This window comes from Ambystoma mexicanum, chromosome 8 (assembly GCF_040938575.1).
Source record: "Ambystoma mexicanum isolate Mex_15411 chromosome 8, UKY_AmexF1_1, whole genome shotgun sequence".
Taxonomy (NCBI): Eukaryota; Metazoa; Chordata; class Amphibia; order Caudata; family Ambystomatidae; genus Ambystoma; species Ambystoma mexicanum.
Window position 1 is genome coordinate 637,559,442 of NC_090929.1, and position 18,676 is coordinate 637,578,117.

The window sequence follows — 18,676 nt, forward strand, 5'->3', positions numbered from 1 at the left end:
CTTTCATCGGCGTCGATGTCGGCGTCGAGTCGAGTCGATCGACCGATGCGTCGAGGAACCCCTCGACAACTGCGTCGATGGCGCCGATCCGTGCATCGAACGAATATTCGACGACGAAGACGGTGCCTTCTTAACCGATGGCTCGTGGCGCTCTCGGGTGGAATGTTTCGCCGGGTGCTGCGACTCACGGCGTTTTGATTTTTTGGGTTTTTCACCCGGGCTATCACCCTCAGCTGTCTTCGAGGGGCTCGAGGCCGCGTTCTCGAAGACGCTTAACATTGCCTTTCTGAATTCCTCCCACTCAGCTTGAGAGCTGTGTTTAGTGGGACAGGAGACCCTTTCTGGGGACACAGAAGACGACGAGGAAGGGGATCTTCGACGTCTCTTTTTTGAGTGTCTTGATCTCGACGAATGGTGGGAGCTACTTCGAGATCTAGAATGGGAATGTTTGACGGCGAGGAGACGAATGCCTCGACTCAGCCGAAGAAACCTTCGAGGAGGTTTTGACTGACTTACCTTTTTCGAGCCTCCTCCTTACGCTCCTCCAAGGCTTTCGCCGTCATGGACATGCAGTCCTCACACTCCGAACAATGGTGCTCGGTTCCCAAGCACCACAAGCAGATCCTGTGTGGATCCGTTATCGACATTTTTTTACCGCAGTCTCGACATTTCTTGAAGCCGGATTGCGGCGTCGTCGGTTCCGATGAAGATGCCATCGAGAACGAGAAGGTAATATTCGAGTAGATGTAGTAGTTATCCTGACTGAACTGAGCAACGACGTTCCGTTTTTCCGCGCTTCGTGGGGCCTCGGAACTGAGCAACGGACGCAGCGCTTGGCTAATGATGGGCATGATGACGTCGGCGCCGATACGGTGGCCGTCGAGGGACATCGGCGGACGTCGACACGCAGCGCCCTCTACAGAAAAAATTTCCGAGGCCAGCAAGCTGGAAACGTATTATCAAAGATAAGGAATACGTCGAAGGACACAATCCCTTCGAATAATCAATACTGTTAGGCATGGTACTTTCCCTCCTAAATTACTTCAAACAGATTCCCTACTTCAGATCCAGGTACAGAAAGGTTGACCAGTTTCAGATCACACAATACATGACATCAAACTACATTGACGCAAATATCTGTTCACCAACCCATGATATTTTGATCAGCTCTTGCTTCCGTGTCTGCTCGGTTCGCCCACTTCTAGTGACCCCAGGTCTGGCCGCAGAGCAGCGGGTATCCAATGTCTTAAGGCACCAGATTGTTGGGGCAGAAATAACCACTTGCGATTCTGGTGGACTGATGAACAGTTTATTAGTGAAGCAATAGCAGACACATACAACACAAGACTTTGGCGCAAGTGAACCCCTCCCTCCTCTGGGCCGTTTTCTTATACCCACATGAATACATGAGTTTCAATGGCAGGGGGTGGTCCTAACTGGGCAAGGTCACACCATGCAACATTATTGCTGACAGAACAAACCCTCATTATACATGCCTTTAATGCCAGCTGCACTCTGCTATGCTCGTTAATGTCATCAGCGAGGGCAGCATAACATAATGCATGTTACCAAGGTGAATATACTCCCTAAAGCTTCGCACCATGCTCCTTGTAATAAGAGCACTTCTGTCAGCTAAAGCTGCCTTTCAGGAGGAAAGCGAGAGAATAGAACATGTTTGCCTTTGCCAAAACAGAATATATGTCAGAAGCGAGAACTGGTAAAGGAGAGCATTCTTTAGGGATAGACAAGGAGCATATCCAACTGTGACAAGCGCAATACAGTCTACCATGTCACCTCATACATGTTAGAGTCAGAGGTTTAAACATGGCATGTGGCAAACATAATGGTACACAGTGACATTATGAGAGTGGGGTACATACATGAGTATGTTTTGTTACCTATTTTCCTGCACATGGTAATTGAAGCCTTCCAGAAGGCAGGTCAGAGTTGGAAATTCCAGGAATATTTGAAATATACCTTCCTCACCTTAATAGGATAGTGGGTCCTTTGTATGTCTAAACCTTCTCTGGCTTTGCTTTTCTGCACAGTCTTCAGGTATACCTGCTCTTGCAGGCTGAGTGGCTGGAAGAGAGGTCAGGGAGTGTCTTTTCTAACCACTTATGGTGGTCCAATTTCAGCCACTGTGTGGTGTACAAATAAAGTCAGGAAAAGCCCAGTATTCCTCTTGAGTTATCCTCTGCTTGGGATTTAAAGTCCATCAGTGCTGCAAAGACCAGTCCACTGCAAGTAAAGTTCACTTGGGTTATTAAGTAATTAGGGTGTTCTATCCCCACACAAGCAGAGGGCCTGCCAGCATATTTATTTTAAATTTTCGCTGCATCAAATACTTTAGGACCTTTACGATATCCAGCGCAAGGGGTTGTTGTACTACTAGGAGGGCACCTGAACAGCCGATTCCGGTGTATACCTGAAAACGAGAAGCGCCTTCCCTTAATCTATAGAAAGGGTTGATGTTGTGCATCAGTGTTTGAAATAAGCAATAGTCCTGGAGTGCCAACATACTTATTTACAGACTGAGATTCTTGCTTTGTATCGCAAGTAGCCCAACAGGCACCTAGCAATTCCATTGGTAGATGCTGAATTAAATGACATTACAATTTCATACTCATATATTCCACTGCATTGTCTAAATATCAAATGATTCCATAATCATTTCTGTATAAAAGGGATATTGCACAAACTCAACCAACTAATGTCGAGACGCTCCCCAAATGTGGCCAGAAGAGCAAAGGTTTTATTTGTATTGCTTTTTGCCCCTCACCACAGAGATGTAAAATGTGCACATGCAGATCTACCAGTCAAAAAATATATTTATGTAACAGATATGACAGTACCAGTTTTGGTGTGAAGATTTTGGCGTATTCTGGATGACCAAGGATGAAATTTGTGAGGTTGTCTTCGAGACTTTCCAGAAGCACAACAGAACATAACGGAGTAAAGTGTTCCATCAGGGTGCGCCTGCCAGCTGAAAGGTAACAGAGTAACAATTAAAATAAAATACCAGTATTCTACTCAGTCAATGCTTTAACTCTTAATCAAAGTACCAAAGTTGCCAAAACAAGGTAAAACTTTTGAGCAATGCAAGAATGTAGGTTTACAAACAGGATTGCAAATTACTTATGCTGCTATCGTTAGCAAATAATTTGTAAACCCACCCCTATTCAAGGCCATTTCTAACTAGCACTTTTGCGTTATTAGTGAGACAGGGGACATATTAGCATAATCACATTATGATGATAGCATTACAACATTCAATGATTGTTGCTGAAAGTAGATTTGTGCCAATATCTCAGATCTGTACATTTCAATCAATAAACTCTGCCCACATCGAACAAAAATCTTTTGGGAAATGTTATTTCAAATATACATATATATTTAGTCAAAAGAACGGTTACATAAGACATGCCAATGCAATTTTAAAGACTAGTAGGACAGTATTTTCCAGTCTGTATTTGCTTGTTACCAAAACATGCTTCGGCACTCAGAACTTTATCAAGGCTCATCAATATTCTCGTTAGTGCAACACGTTCATTTACACCTTTACTTAAAAGTCAATCGACCTCAGGGTGCCAAATTAAGCCTTTTGGCAAGTAAGACATTGTGTGCTGTGTGTATGTATAGAATTGAGGTGGCAAGTTACTTTTCTATGGCTGGCTAGTAGCTTGCACCTTGAATGTTTGCAACCTACCACTGAAATATATTATTTCAAAGAACAAAAATCTTATTTTATCATGGTTCAACAAAAAGGCTTTTATGAGCAGACCTCCGAAGTTGGGTTCCTTGGTCTGTGCATTAGCTCACCAACATAATATGATGATCATCTATACATTGTGCAGTGATTCACATTTAAAAAAAAAAATGCCAACCATGTTAAATGCAAATTCCTGCAGCTTTGGTAAAAATCAATAATAAGAATGAAGACATTAAGTAATGTTATTTATTCTTTAGTAACAAAATGTTTTTATAGTGGCTCACCCATTTTGCAAATCCTGTCCACTTAGCCTTCATTAGAAAACAAAGAATAAATAAGTATGTATAACGTGATGTTTAGACTTGATTTCTTGGAATTAAATATAGGTGTGAAAAATCAAACCTGGAAACTAAATCTTTTAGGAAAGCAAAACCCACTAAAGCAATAATACAAGCTAGATGTTGTGTGAGAAGCCAGTAATAAGACGCAGACACAGATGACTCATTTATTTGGTTATAGACTTATTAAATAATAAAGGGTTTGGAAAATGCCCCACTGTCCCTAATCTAGAAGGTGTTTCCTTACCTCAATCAGAAACAAAGGGTCTGTCCTGTGTCAAGATGTCCAAAACAAGAATGTCATGTGTCCAAAATCTTATCCTATCCCTCACACTCTAAAACTCACTCTAGGTGCTAAGGGTAATGTTTCTAGCTTGAAAAGTGTGCAAATGTTCAAGTTCAACAAAAAGGTATGAATCCAACAAACGTTTCAAACAAATAATGTTCAAAGTTCCAGGGAACGACTCTCCCCAGATTTCTCTCCACCAAAACAAAAAGTGCAAAAGAATAATCAAGCTCTTTGTAGCTCAAGAGTATAACTCCCCTCCTCTTGGTATTGCACTTTTATTCCAGGGGAAAAGACGTGCTATAATCCGACAATCCTAACGACATGAATCTTCGTTGGGATTCTCCGATTCACAAAACACCTTGTATACTCCCCTGCCAGGTTTTTACATATAGTTCCTTGATGCAATTTGAGTGTGGGTCCCAGATTTACAGAACACTAGGTATACTCTCCTGCCAGGACTTGGTTTATGCAGCTGGCTTTACAGACTTGGCCTTTTCTGGTATACTCACCTGCCATTGGTTTAGCATACAATGCCTCTTTGGCTTCCCTTCTCTGTCTTCCCCAAATTCGTACTGTGGGTCCCTGACCTCAGCCCCACTGTCTAGGGCTTCTGATGCCATGTCCGACAGTGCTTTGGTGATCCAACCCTTTCCCTTGGCTCACCGGCTGTTTTCTCATGCTCTCTGGGCATCCCTGCCTCTGCATCAGGTGCTACTCCATCCCCCATGTTTTCCGCTGATGCTGCAGGCACCTCCAGAAGGCATCCGGTCCTCGGTCGGCGTTTCGGCTCCCTTGGCTGCTAGGAAGCACTGCTTGCTTCCTTTCACCTCGCTGCAGCCCCCACGGAGCTTCACTGGGCATGTCGCTCATCGGACTGCCTTCTTGTTCCACCTTGCCGCTGTGTCTCCTGCGCTGGTGCCGTACTCATGGTCTCTCTGTTTGGCCTTTCTCACCACAGCTGGGTAAGAAGATGAGGAACCCCATACTTCTCTTCCCGGCATGGTTTTAAACTGTGTTGAGCCAATCGGATTCCTCAAGCTACTAGACTGCTCGGCTTTGGTTCTCATTAGGAATAATCATCCTTGCTCCTTGCCTCTTCCTCCTCTCAGTTTTTGTTACTTTAGTCACCATCTGCTATTGAGAAGTACTGACAGTAGAGTTGTCAAGGGGGGTGATGGCAGTATGCCATTAGGGCACAGCAAATAGATGGGGCATCCCTAAAAGGAAAAGGGGGAATCCATGTCTCACCTGATGTCATGTCATCCCCTGCCCCGCTCCCCGAGGGTCCTCTCCCCATGTGGTCCTCCCTCGAATAGCTGCCCCCAAGGTGAGGCTCAGGTACCGGCTGGCCACATTAGGAGAGGCTATCTCAGGTAAGGGGTGATGACATCATCAGATTCATCACAGTTGTCATAGAAAGCATTACAAATGAAAATAGTATTCCGAAAGGGGAATTTCGCAGATCTTGTAGTGACACAAATAACCTTGAAGTGGAATGCCAATTCATTAAAAACCGATTGTTAATAGAGGCGATTAGAACATTGCAACCACAAAAGCATGGAATACAGCCAGGAAGCTTAATATAAAACAACTACTGGTTCAAAAAAATAATGAGAATACAAAAGATAATAAAAATCAAATGTTGGCCCGGTTAAAGTTCATAACTTTAGACAAGTGAAAGTACCATCAAACAATAGAATAAAAAGCCAGAAATAGGTTTGTCCTGTATGTTTGTCTAATGCAGTCTTCGCCTGTTGTCACCACTAGAGGGAGCGGTTGCCTCAGGAATGTAGTAAATAGGTTTCCAAAAGTAAATACTTGAGGTAGAATAAAGGGACTAAGTAAAGTATTGGGCACACCTAGTTTGATGCTCAAGACAGGACATTTGTTTTAAAGTTTAAAGATAGTGTCCCGAATCAAAAGCTATGAAATAATTGCAATGATATTTTAGCCGGTCCGGTAGCACAGCAAGTAGAGCGCTCACTTTGCATCTGTGAAGAGCCTGCTAACGCAGGTTCGAATCCCGGCAGGGCCAAACTCAGCCTTTCATCCTTCCGATGTCGATAAACGAGCACCACACACCGTGGGTAATAAGCAGCGCTTAGATACCTGAGGGTTCGTAGCGCTAAATAAATGCTAAATTATTTATTATTAACCATTTTGAAATCTGTAATTGATTGAGGTTGGCATGAACACTGGGCATGTACAGCATTTCAGTCTTCTGGTGCTCCCACCCTGATCACACTGTAGGAGCAGGCCTGGCACAGCAGACAAATCCTTTTCAATGTGAAATTTCTGAAATATGGACTCGAGCCAAGTCCAAGCTGCTTAGAAAAACAAGTTCATCTTTTCAAAGGAAATGGGAAGAAATGATGCCCAAAGTAGGAATAAGCCGGACCATTCATCCCGATTAACTCACTTACTTTGGCCAGTGTACACAGGCTGTAACACTAGTACTACATGAAATATTATGGAAACATTTGCATATTCTGTTGCTTGATATGATAGGTGATGATTTGAAGGATTACATAGATAGGCGACCTACCATTCCCCATAGAAAAGCACCCACACTACGTGATTCGGTTCCAGCTCAATGCAGAATAAAGCTAGGAGAGTGAAAATGTGGTTAGATCAAAAACAACAAACAAAAGGTTTTACAAGCTTTGGAAAATGCAGTTTGTGCACTATGCAACGAACAATGGCAAAAATATTTCTTGCAACAAATGAGTATAATGTGGACACTAAACTACTCAAGAATTTCAAAACTAAGTGTGTAGTGTATGCTATTGTACGTGTCTGCAAAAAGATCCATATCAGAAGCACAATATGAATTTGAGAACTGTGGAACTCATGGTGGCAACAGTAAAGACAGACACAAGTGATCACACTTCAAGGGCGTTTATTAAACTGTAAATGCAGGGTGGAAAAACGCCCAACCTAAACCTAAATATAAGATGGGAGCAAGAGTCGACCATCAAAAGAAAATAAGGCAGTCCTTGTGGCGTTGTGTCAAAATAAAAGGGCCTATACAAAGAAAAACCTATTGCCAATTCCTTACAACTAATTACACAAAGAGTGTTGGATAAGGGTTCAATAAAGAACAAGTTACTTCCAACTAACGTTCTTTCGATTGGATGTTCCTCCCACGTATTCCTCATCTTAGATATATCCTTAACTTCGGCTTTGCTGCTTCAGAAAGAATTTTCTCTCCACCAGAGGACGCTATGTGTCGCAACCCTCAGCCCTGATCCCCCCCACTGGCAAGCCCATTGGCCAGGTGGAATCAGGGCTCGGATCACTAATAAGGCCTGGCATCACTTCTCAGGCCCTCTTGGCGCCAGGCTCATCAGTAAGGAAAGACATCTGCTTGAGGAACTACTTTATTTAGGCTTTCAGCCAACATGGAGGCATCCACATAGCTTTGCGGTCTAGTTTTTTTGGTGTGGTAGGCTAGGGACTACTTTACAGTGGCTATTTAAACCACACCCGAACAAGACAACACGCTTCGCGTTACTTTGCTTCTACCGTGTTCAGCTTTCTCACGAGCCTGGTGAATTCCGGACCTGCAGAAAAACCAAGAATATCGTTAGCAGCAGAATCTTACCTGCATTCATCATCCTTCACTGCTCACAGCTCCTGAGCAGCTCTGTTGGTGGAGTTCACCGCCCGGATCGAAGGATCGAAGGACCTGAGAAAAGGAGAAAGACATCATTAAAAGGAGGTAGTGGAGAAATTACAACCACAAAGTGCTTAAAGACTTACCTGGTTGGTTGCTTTTCGGCCGGCATAGCTCCAGAACTCCATCTGTGCTGGGAACCCACTGCGACCTACGAAAAGAGAAAAGCACAGGTCAGTGAGGACAAGACATCGCTGCGCTACGCAAAGCGTCTCCTTACTGCATCATAGCGCTATAGCGCAGCATCATCTCCCGGTGAGAACCAGCATATCCAGTTCGCCAAGCGGACACTCCGCGCTCCTAGGGAGATAAAAAAAGACATTTAAAACAGAGAAAAGGCATGCCAGAATTACCACGCCATCAATCGCAATAAGACCTACCTGAAAGACACTACAAGGGTAGCAGTCAGTGAATTAACTGGACCGCCCGCGCTCACAAAAGACAACGTGCCCCTGCCCAGAGAGCAGGACGGAGAGCCCACCGATTCCGACAACCAGGTGAGAAGAGAACATGGAGTGGCTGGAAACACAAGGGAGGTGGGGGGAAAACTTACCTTGGTCGTCCAGTCTTAATATAGCCTTAATTTCCAGGCGGAATCCAATCGACACCGAGACCACACCAGGGAATCATTGGGAAGGGCACCAACGACCAACTGGCTTGGTGGCGTCCCTGTGGATACCAGGTGAGCGTAACACTCTGCTCGAGGCTGCGGCGTCAATGTCCCTCGGCGGCATTCGTCGAGTGCCGACGTCATCCGCTATATAAATGCCTCGAGCCGTGCCCGTTTGCCTCAGTTCTGTTTTTTCGTATATTGTACGTAGCCATTGGATTGTAGATAATGGCATGCCTCTTTTGACCCAAGCTTTAAAGGAACTTTGAGTGTAAACCACGTAAACTGTACTGTGGGGTATGCTGGGAGGGTCGATGAGGAATACGTGGAAGTAACATACAATCAAAACAATGTTACAGTTGGCAAGTAACTTGTTCTTCAAATGGATTGTGTCCTCCCACGTATTCCTCACCTTAGATAGACTCCCAAAGCAGTTTTATATTGGAGGAGGGAGTACAGAGATCTCAATCATGTACAGAATGAAGTACTGATTTAGCAAAGAGACCTCCCTGTGAAGAAGTCAAATCTAGGGCATAGTGTTTTATAAATGTGTGCATGGATGACCAGGTAGCTGCTGGGCAAATATCTTGCACTGGAACATACTTTGAAGTGCTGTTGAAGTCGCCATGCCTCTGGTTGAATGTGCTCTCAGCCCATCTGGAGGATCTTTCCCAGCCAATCTATAACATTGAGTTATAGCCAAAATTATCCATCTGGACAATGTTTGCTTAGTCACTGCCAGCCCCAATTTAAGGCCAGTTTATCCCACAAAGAGTTGATCACACTGACGTAATTTTGCCAGTCTTGAAATATAGAAACTAAGAGCCCTCCTAGCGTCTAATCTGTGTAGCCCTTCCTCCTCCTCACTTGTGTGAGGGAGAGGGTAAAAACAGGGAGTGTTATTTTTTGTGACCGGTGAAAATCTGAGACAATTTTTGGCAAAAAAAATAGGGTTTTACCCTAAGAACAACCGTATCTTTGTAAAAGACGGTGTGAGGAGGTCTGCTAGAAAGTGTCTGCAACTACCTCATCCTGCGGGCTGATGTAATTGCCACGAGAAGAATGGTTTTTAAAGTAAGGAGCCTTAACAGACAAGAATGTAAAGGCCCAAACGGGATGCATGTGAGGAACTTTAATACTAAGTTTAAGTCCCACACAGGTACTTGAAAAGGTATTGGAGGAAACACATTATTAAGACCTTTTAAGAATTGTATAATCAAGGGTATTTTTAAATAAGATTCTTCCTCTGAGGAGCGCCATCGTGCCAACCTGGAGCCCCAGGTTGGCTATGTGTAGCAGAAAAGACAATATTTTGGGAATATTACACTGAAAAGGGTCCACATTCTTATCTCTGCACCAGTTACTGAACTTGTTTCAACGACACCGGTACAGAGATTACCTTGTGTATGATGTGATGAGAGATCGAAGAAAAAGGAAGGAGTGGGTCATGAGAGAGAGAACATGAGAAGATGTAAAAAGGAATTGAGGATGCAGTGTGGAGATCTCGTTAGAATAAAGAAGGGTGTGATTCGGAGCATGGGAGAACCATTGTATTCTGATCCCGTCAAGGTGGTGGCTGTGCTGAAGGGTGCAGTTTGTGTAAGTGGAAGTCAGGTATGGAATAAAAATAGGATTGCGGTTGTGAAGAGAGGTGATGCGTCAGTAAGGAGACTGTAAACAGAGGGAGATGTGTTATGGTGTTGCTTGCTGGATGGAGTGCGATGATGGAGAATGGAGTGTTGGGTGGGTGACACTCCATTGGGAATGTGTGTTAAGAATGTTTATTACGGTTTACTTTGGTTGGAGGTTCCACAGGGCCGCAGTTGGAGAGCAGCAGCTCTGGTTGGGGCTGTGCTGAGGGTCCTTTTGTATATAGCTTGAAAATAAAGCTTCTAAAGAAGTCACAACATGTGGGGTCCGTGGTTTCCTAACAGTAACATTATAGTTATTTTGGTGATCTGCACTGATCAGGATGTGGTCAGTGAACCGATGTTTACTCTTTTTCCAGTGCACCACCCATTGTGCCTTTTTGAGTACCATAGTCTCAAAAAAGGCAGCTTATCATAATTTAGCCCTTTTTGTGCCATCCCCTTTGTAGTGTTACTGCCCTCTCGGGTTGGAAATGCCCATACATTGTTTTTAAAAAATCTTAATTTTAGTGGTTTTAATCAAAACATTACATGCTTCAACAATGCGCCATGTGGTGCACGCCTCTCCCTCACCCCACCAGTTAAGTACAAGGATTTACAGCATTCAGGTGTTGGTATAACAAGACTGAACAATGCAGTCACCAAAGTAGTAAGATTTTTGCTAACATTTTAGCAGGTATAGATGTGGTTAATAAGTGGTTGATATAGGGGGCCCATATATCCAGGGGTCTCGCGTGTAAAGGCAAGGTCTTGATGAAGTTTGATTCCATGTCCTAGCAGTATGTCACGTCTTGTAGCCAGGTTTGCAGGGTGGGAGGGCGGCCCCTCCCCCAGGTCACGGCCACTCTCTGTCGTGCCAATACCAGCAGCAGGCCGGTCAATCTCCTCACTGATATATGTACGTTCTTAGTGTATCCTAGCATCGCCACTTTAGGGTCTCGATCGAGGTGCTTGATTATTGAAGAGGTCCTTTCCATTTCTTCTTTCAAAAAGTGATTGTCGGGCAATCCCATGCAAAGTGTAGGAAGTCTGCTGGGGTTGTGCCGCACCGTTCACTTGCTGCTTTTATGGTTGAATGTTGTTTGTGCAGTCTCGCCGGTGTGTGGTATACCTGATGTATGAAGTTAAAGTGTATCAGCTTATATCAAGAGTTTAGGGATACTTTCTGTGTTTGCTTCAGGATGTAAGACCATTCCTCATCTGGCATCCCGACCCCCAATGATTTTTCCCATCTCGTCTTTGGGGTTGTTGGCTGGCCAGCTATGTCCGACAAGAGGCTTCTATAAATAGTGGATACTAGCTTACCTTCTCCCTGTGATTGGATCACTCCATGTGGGTGGTTGTGTCGGGAATGTATGGAGTAGTGACTGGAGTGTATGTCTGAGTCGTAAGGTTTATAAATAAATCTAAGGCCGAGTTTGCACAACGGTCTTGCATTTGTTGGTGAGTCATGAACTTCCCTTCAATAAACATAGCGTTTACTGTGCCAATCTAGTTTATTGACCTATTGGAGGAATACCTTTTCTGCAGCGAGTGGTATCCCTGGAATTAATCTTGCTGGGATAAGGGGATAGGAAATGGCCATACATGATCATGCCCTTTCGTGGAAGTCCTGTACAGGACTCCCAGTCAGTGCTTTGTGTGCCTGAACTGGCTACACATCCTGGCAAGGGTCTTGTTGCTGAACAGATGTGGAAGAGCTGGATGTCCATGATTGTACAGCCTCTACCGGTTTGAATGTTGGAGGCCCTTTCAGCAGGGCTAGGCTTCCCTTACCAGCCTGAATGGGGATAGGACACTGGAGGACTGCAGTTGCAACCTGTATTAACTAAGCCAATCACCAGCAACATTTGAACCTTTCTTCTACTAAATTAAGAAACGCACACGTGTGCCTCTGTGCAGTAGACTTAAAGGCTAAACCAGTCTTGGGTCCTGCACTTCCATCCTTCTCCCAGACTTTGGAGCATTGCTGGGTAACAGCAGGATCTTCAGCATCCAGCGAAGAAACACTGTTGCTGCCGGATCACCCTCTGGCTTTAGGGCTGGAAACTCCACCAGCACTTTTGTTGTGGGACTCTAACCTGGTCACTGTCCTGCTCGCCACTCTGAGGAGGGGACTGCTCAGAGCATGTGTTCAACAGTCTTTGTTCTGGTGCTTGCCGATAATAAAAAAAATAAAATAGGTGTCTCCAGCTTTTTCCCCCCGTCAGTCGCCTCTGAGCGGGTCTTCCAACTTCATGATAGACAAAAAGGGGTCATCCATCTTTGTCAGTTCAATCTAGCCATGTGGGTCAATCGAACCATGAAGGGAGCGAGTGACTGGAAACGATTCGAGATTAATGGCGCTTAAAGTCCCACCCTAGTGCTAAGACTTAACCTAGCCATTGAGGATGGAGTTGCCTTATATGAAATGGTATATTGTATTCTAAACCTAAAACTTTTCTCCCCCCAATATACTCTCTTCGCCCCCCAACTTTAACTCCTAACAGCATTACTTCGCATGGAATGGCCATTTTACTTTGCTAACCTAAAATTAGGAGGGTGGATCCTAATAATCGCCCTATTGTGAGTGTTTATATGTTAATTGTTTACTTACCTTTAGAAGTGTGTTTTACTTGACTTTGTTTACTCTTTCAACAAAACATGTTGATAGAGTATTTTTTGCACACCTTAGTGAACCTCTGTTACTTACCAGTCTGAGTGTCAACTGAACTTTGCACCAAGCCCACCTCCTCAGAGTTTAAGCCTTATACTTTCCCACTCTATCATTGAGATTTTGCTTAGACTTTAGTGTAAACCAAAGTAGGTTCTGAAGAACTCCATTAACATGGGGCATTACGCTTCTCTCCCAAACTTTTAACAATAGAGCCTGAAGCAAGACAGGGGCAAAGGCAAGTGTGACAATGTGCTGAAGACAGTTTGGCACGATGAGAAAGGGAGTGTGATGAAGTCCCCTGCCTCGCGCTGAGGTCCTCCAGTGGGGGGCACAAACAGCAGAGTGCCTCCACAAGCAAGCAGATGGTGGGCCAGGGTTGGTATAGGGAGGATCAATCGGTCAGCCCCAAGTAAACCTAGTCTTAGTGCAGGGGACAGTCACAGAGCCATCACAGGCTATGGAGTAATGGCAGTCCCTCAGAACCAGCAGCGTCTGAAGCATGAATCCAATATAGATTCAAAGAGGGGGGTGGGGGGGTAATAGAGAGATGGACTGAATTAATCCATTGATCACACAAGCCTTCCACTCTCAGTTTGGAACAGATAGGCTAAAGGCAAGCATCAGAAATCTGTATTTTCCAATAGCCTTTGGCTAGTACTTGCAAGTACAAGATGGCGAGTTGTGTGCATGTGGCGAACTGCGGTAGCAAGTGACTTTATGCCTGGCTAGTAGATTGCAATTTCAAATTCGTACTCCTGCTAAGGGAGTGCACCTATCTGGCAGGGACAGAGAATAACAACCGGAGAGGACCACTGAAGAGGATGGACTAGCCAGACCCAAGTTGCCTCATCAGAACTGGAAGCCATCCTTAGTGGTGAGGCCCACCAACCATTCCTTACCACCAGCTGCCTGTAGAGAGACACCCAACCAAGTTCCCTTACCGCACAAAGAGGCTGGAAGGCAGTGTCAGCCTGTGAAATGCAAAGAGCACAGCTTATGGGGAGGGGCAAGCCAATCCAAGTTCCCAATCTGGGCTGCAAGTCCTGCCCATGGGGAGAGACCAAAAGCCCATCCCAGGTAGCATACCAGAATCCCCTTTCACGATAGATGGCGGCGCAACATCCGATAAAAGCCCACAATTTAGGGTGCGAGAAACCTGAGGGTATTCTCACTCCTAAACCCCCTTGATCCTCTTCTCAGGTGGCCAGGGAAAGGGCATCTCTCTTGGATCCCAACCCTGGGGGTGGAGAAGCGAGTTAGGATCACCTGGGTGGAGGGTCCTCAGAGATTGGGAGTGGGGTACCCAAATGTGAACCATGGTATCTCCCTTTCCCTATTAGTGACCATCCTAACCCTTCCCCAACCTTTATAAGTTACTTCAAGACCTGTCCTCTCGTTTCCCCACATTTGACATTTAAAAGCACTGTGACAAGGAAGAGTAGACAGTAATACACACTACAACTTCCTTTTACCACTTTGGTACTGGGACAAAGAAGATGCCTGCAGAGAGTCAGGCATGGTCAGGCAAACCTAAGTAAAGACATACACTTGCAACCTGTTAACTGATTTCAGGTGTATAAAATGAGGGTCAGAGAACCAGATAGAAGAGCAGCAGGGAGGCTGCGTGAAGGAGACCAGCAGAGCACCTCTTTTTGTGTGGAGGCAGCTGTGGTGGCACTGGAGTAGGAGCCAGGTCACTGGCAGAGACCCACGGAACTTGTGGGGCCCAAGACAAGTGGGCTGTATTGTGGTCATAGGTGTGGGAGCCTCCAGCATGGAGCTTGAGCAGCAGACGATTCCAGGAGAGAGAGGACGCCGTCCGCATTTGGAGAGAAGCCACTCCAATTGCCGGCGTGCAGAGAAGAATGGCCGTCAGGCAATCGGGGCTCACATCAGAAGGCTACTGGCCTCACAAGCAGAGAAGAAGCTGCGGGGGCCGTCGGAGGGAGCTGCAATCAGCTGGTGAGTATCGGGAAGAACCCTTGGACACTGGGGCGCTCCTAATAGACCAGGAATGAGTAACGGTCTGTGAAATCAAGTTCAACAAATGCCTTTTGAATAAGGAAACAAATAGAAACTTGAAACTACATATAACAAATGCATCACAAATATCGAGCTACATGAAAACTTAGTTAAGCAATACACTTGTTATGCTTAACAAGTGTATTGTAATTATTGAACTGTATGAAAACATAGAATGAAGCCTAATGACTAAATTTTAAACACTGAACTGAACGAAAAGGTCAAATTAAACATATAATATATTGAATACTGAACTGAACGAAACCTTAAAGTTAAATATATTGAATGCACTAAACTTTAATGGCAAAGCAAATCCTGAAGGACAAAGTGCCCATGTGAAAAAAAACTACGGAAAAGGGCATAAGTGCAACAGAAGGTGGGATGTGAGTAAAACACCACAAAGGTGAACTTTTATGAGTGAATACAATGCGGCAAGGTCACAGACTAGCAAGAGGTGTGACACACTGTTCCATGTGTTAATTCCGCCACAAAGCTATCGCCATATTTTTGCGGCAAAATTCACACATGGACCCTGCGGGGGACACCCCACAACCTCTGCATCATTTTATTATGTGCGGGGGCCACCCCCGCAACCCCCACTCCCACATAATATCCCCAACAAAAATATCACCTATGGCGAACCAAACGGCCACATCTACAGCAATATTTTTGTTGTGGATATTATGTAGTGATACCGTGACACACATGATGGCAGAATCAAGGGGTTGATGAGGATAAGCCAAGTGTACACTTGCACATAAAGCCAAGAGGCCAACAAAGTGAAATTAATTGACTTGGTACACGGGGAGGACCTGAAGAACCTGTGTGACCTAAGAATTAAGAATGAAAGGATCCTGATTGCGCAACCAGTGATGGGTGGAACAGTGGACTATGTGGTCTGATAACTGCACCTAGACCAGTGAGCCCTGAATAAGGACAACTCAAAGACTTTGTGAAACAAATCGAGAATAAGCCGTGAGTGAACTGGTGAAGCCAACCAGAAGGAGTGTCAGGTTGACCTCAAGTACAGTTACACTTTTGAAAAGACTGAAACAAATTTGGTGGAGTTAAAGTCTTGAGGAAGGGAACCCTGAGACTTAAGTGCAGTGTCTTGAGTACAGAGCCTCAAGACCCCTTTGCTTTGTTAACTGTGTTGCTTGGAGCTTGGGGAAGGGAACCCCAAGAAATATTTGGAACTGTTTTACCTTGAACGTGAGAAAGGTCATCTTGATACATTGTGTGGAACTTTCTTGAACGAAAGATAGAAGAAGCTCAGAACTTTATGTTGAACACTTTATTTTGAAAGTAACATCGCTACACATTGGTTAGCTTTCGATGCGAGGGCAAAAACAGGCTTTGGACACAGACTTTAAGTTAAACTCTTTGACTCAGACAGTCCTTAGTTTCGTTGAGGTAGGGAAATTACACCTTAGTATAGGGCAAGTTAGGTCTTCTACCATCCTGACATTTAAGTTAATAAACATCTTTTGTTTGAACTTTAAGCCAGTGGTCTGTGTCTTACTTCATGATGCCTTCACAGCTGGCAGTGATCAGGAGGTTGGGAGGATATTGGCGCTAGTGTGTAGGAGGTTTGTGTGCATGAGGAACCTGGAGATATCAAGAGGCGTTAGGTCAGTGGTGGAGAAGCCTACAAATATTAGCTAAGAGTTTGGAAAGGAGGATGGAGATTAGTAAAGTGGTTGCAGAGAAGGAGGCAGGGGGATACCCCGAAGTGGCTGGATTAAGTAAAGAGTGGTGAAGAGAATGAGAAGGGGTGATGAGAATAAGTAGGAACTTAAATAACAGTACAACGAGCTGAGAGAAATGGAGTAGGAAGGTTCTGGGGGGGACCGGTTTATATGCCAAGGCGTGTAGAGGCTTCGACACGAACAAGGGGGACAGAGACCTAGATCCCGGAGACCCAACTACTAGGAAGGCAGTTAAACCATACACACAGCTCTGGCCAATGCTAAGGAACCAGCGTACCACAGAAGCCGTGATACGCGGGTAGAGCTAGACTTTCATCGAGAATGAGAAACTCCGCTCTACCGCATCGAGGGGGCACATCGAAAACTATAGGCAGGGGGACAGATTGGGCAGGTGACTATAGGTAGATGGGTTTGGAGATCCCTGAACACCACAACTCCAGGGTTTGTTTTCCCCTGGAAACAAAGAGAGGGACACAGCACTGATTTAGCAGAAAACGTTTGAACAAGTACCTTCCTGATGGACACTTCCCCTCCAACAATAAATATTTGTGAACCAATGAGGTTGGGTTTGTCTGGTCATTTAATTCTTGTCACAGCTATACCGCGTTATTAGCACCATTCAATTTTATCTTAATAATGGACCCCTTGAAGCAGGCTTACAATGTAACCAATTCCATGTGGCCTCCCCACTATTTTTTGATTCAGTTCTGGACTGCAAGAAGAATTAATTTGGGTATAGTTTGGGAGAGTTGATCTTTCTAAAGCAAGGCATAAATTAATTTTCAAAAATTGATCAGCAGAGTTTGCTAATTAAAACGTTCTTGATTAGCAAAAAAAACACATTTGATTAGAAATGTTGTACTAATATTTTTAGTGTCACCAGAAATTATTTATACCCAAGACATAAAATAAGCAGCAATACAGCATTCATGTGTGCTGCTGAAGTAAGACAGTGAGAGGAGTCAGGCCTTGCAAATTCTTTAACATTCCGCTAGACCTGCAGGTCAAGTAATTTAGTTCACCTACTCGACCTAAGAGACATGCACTCAATGACCCATGGCAACGGACGACAACAAATGTAAACACGCTCCTGTAAAATGGTGCATGTTACCACAAACCCACTTTATGTTTGGCACACTGCTGCCACACAGAGGCCAGCCGTACACGGTGAAACGTTTGACATTTACTGCAAACAAAGTAAATGTTAAATAAGGTGCAGTAAATGTCAAATAAAGGTTTCAAACATCCCCTGCAAATGGAACTCACCCATCATAAAATCGACTTGACTATTCAAGTGGGCGAAAAGACTTTGCGAGCCCTGAATGAGTATCTGTAAAATGTAAAAGGTTAGCTGCATGAATGGACACAAATAAATAGATATGATAAAAAGGCTCCTGAAAACAGTTCATCCAGCTCTCTCCTGAATGTGCTAGTATATAATGTAATCATAATTATAGAGCAAAGCGAGCTTGGGAGGCTAACAACAGTGTATGGTAGTGCAGTAGAGCTGTTGATGTACAGACTGGGTGAAACTATTGATCATTACTTTGCATAAACATCTCGTTAGCTTTCTGTATTCATTATCTAAGAGGAAAGAAAGTACAAGACTAAGCAGAGTGGGTGGCGTAGCAGGCAGAGAACTGAGCCAACTAGGAGGAATATTGTAGTCTGCAGCCATCTCGCTTTCAGGGTAGCTTGTATAAAGAAACAGCAGGGGTTCAGCTCATGGGCTGAACACCAGTTGCACAGATGTATGCACCCAGCAAGTTATAGAACTAGGTGAGCCATCAAAGGCATTTGTGATCATGTACATTTTCAAAAGTGTTCACTCGTTAACATGATTCATCTTCCCCAACAAAATGACACTGAGATTTAGATACACTAACCTAACTTTACTGTAAAGCATGGAGATGATGCGTGTTTCACAGTATCAATTACTTAATTTATTAGGAATGGAATTGCATTACTGACTTTAATTGTTTTTTTTTTTTAAAAGAAGATAATACATACTGGTC

At 44.4% G+C, this 18,676-nt stretch overlaps 1 protein-coding gene across 1 annotated transcript in view; it reads right to left on the reverse strand.

Moving 5' to 3' along the window:
* Window positions 1–18,676, reverse strand: part of NOL9 (nucleolar protein 9) — a 717,932-nt gene that overhangs the window by 533,480 nt on the left and 165,776 nt on the right. The window contains exon 3 of the mRNA XM_069610369.1: window positions 2,856–2,986. Coding sequence (XP_069466470.1) covers window positions 2,856–2,986 — 131 coding nt within the window. The remainder of the gene's footprint in view (window positions 1–2,855; window positions 2,987–18,676) is intronic.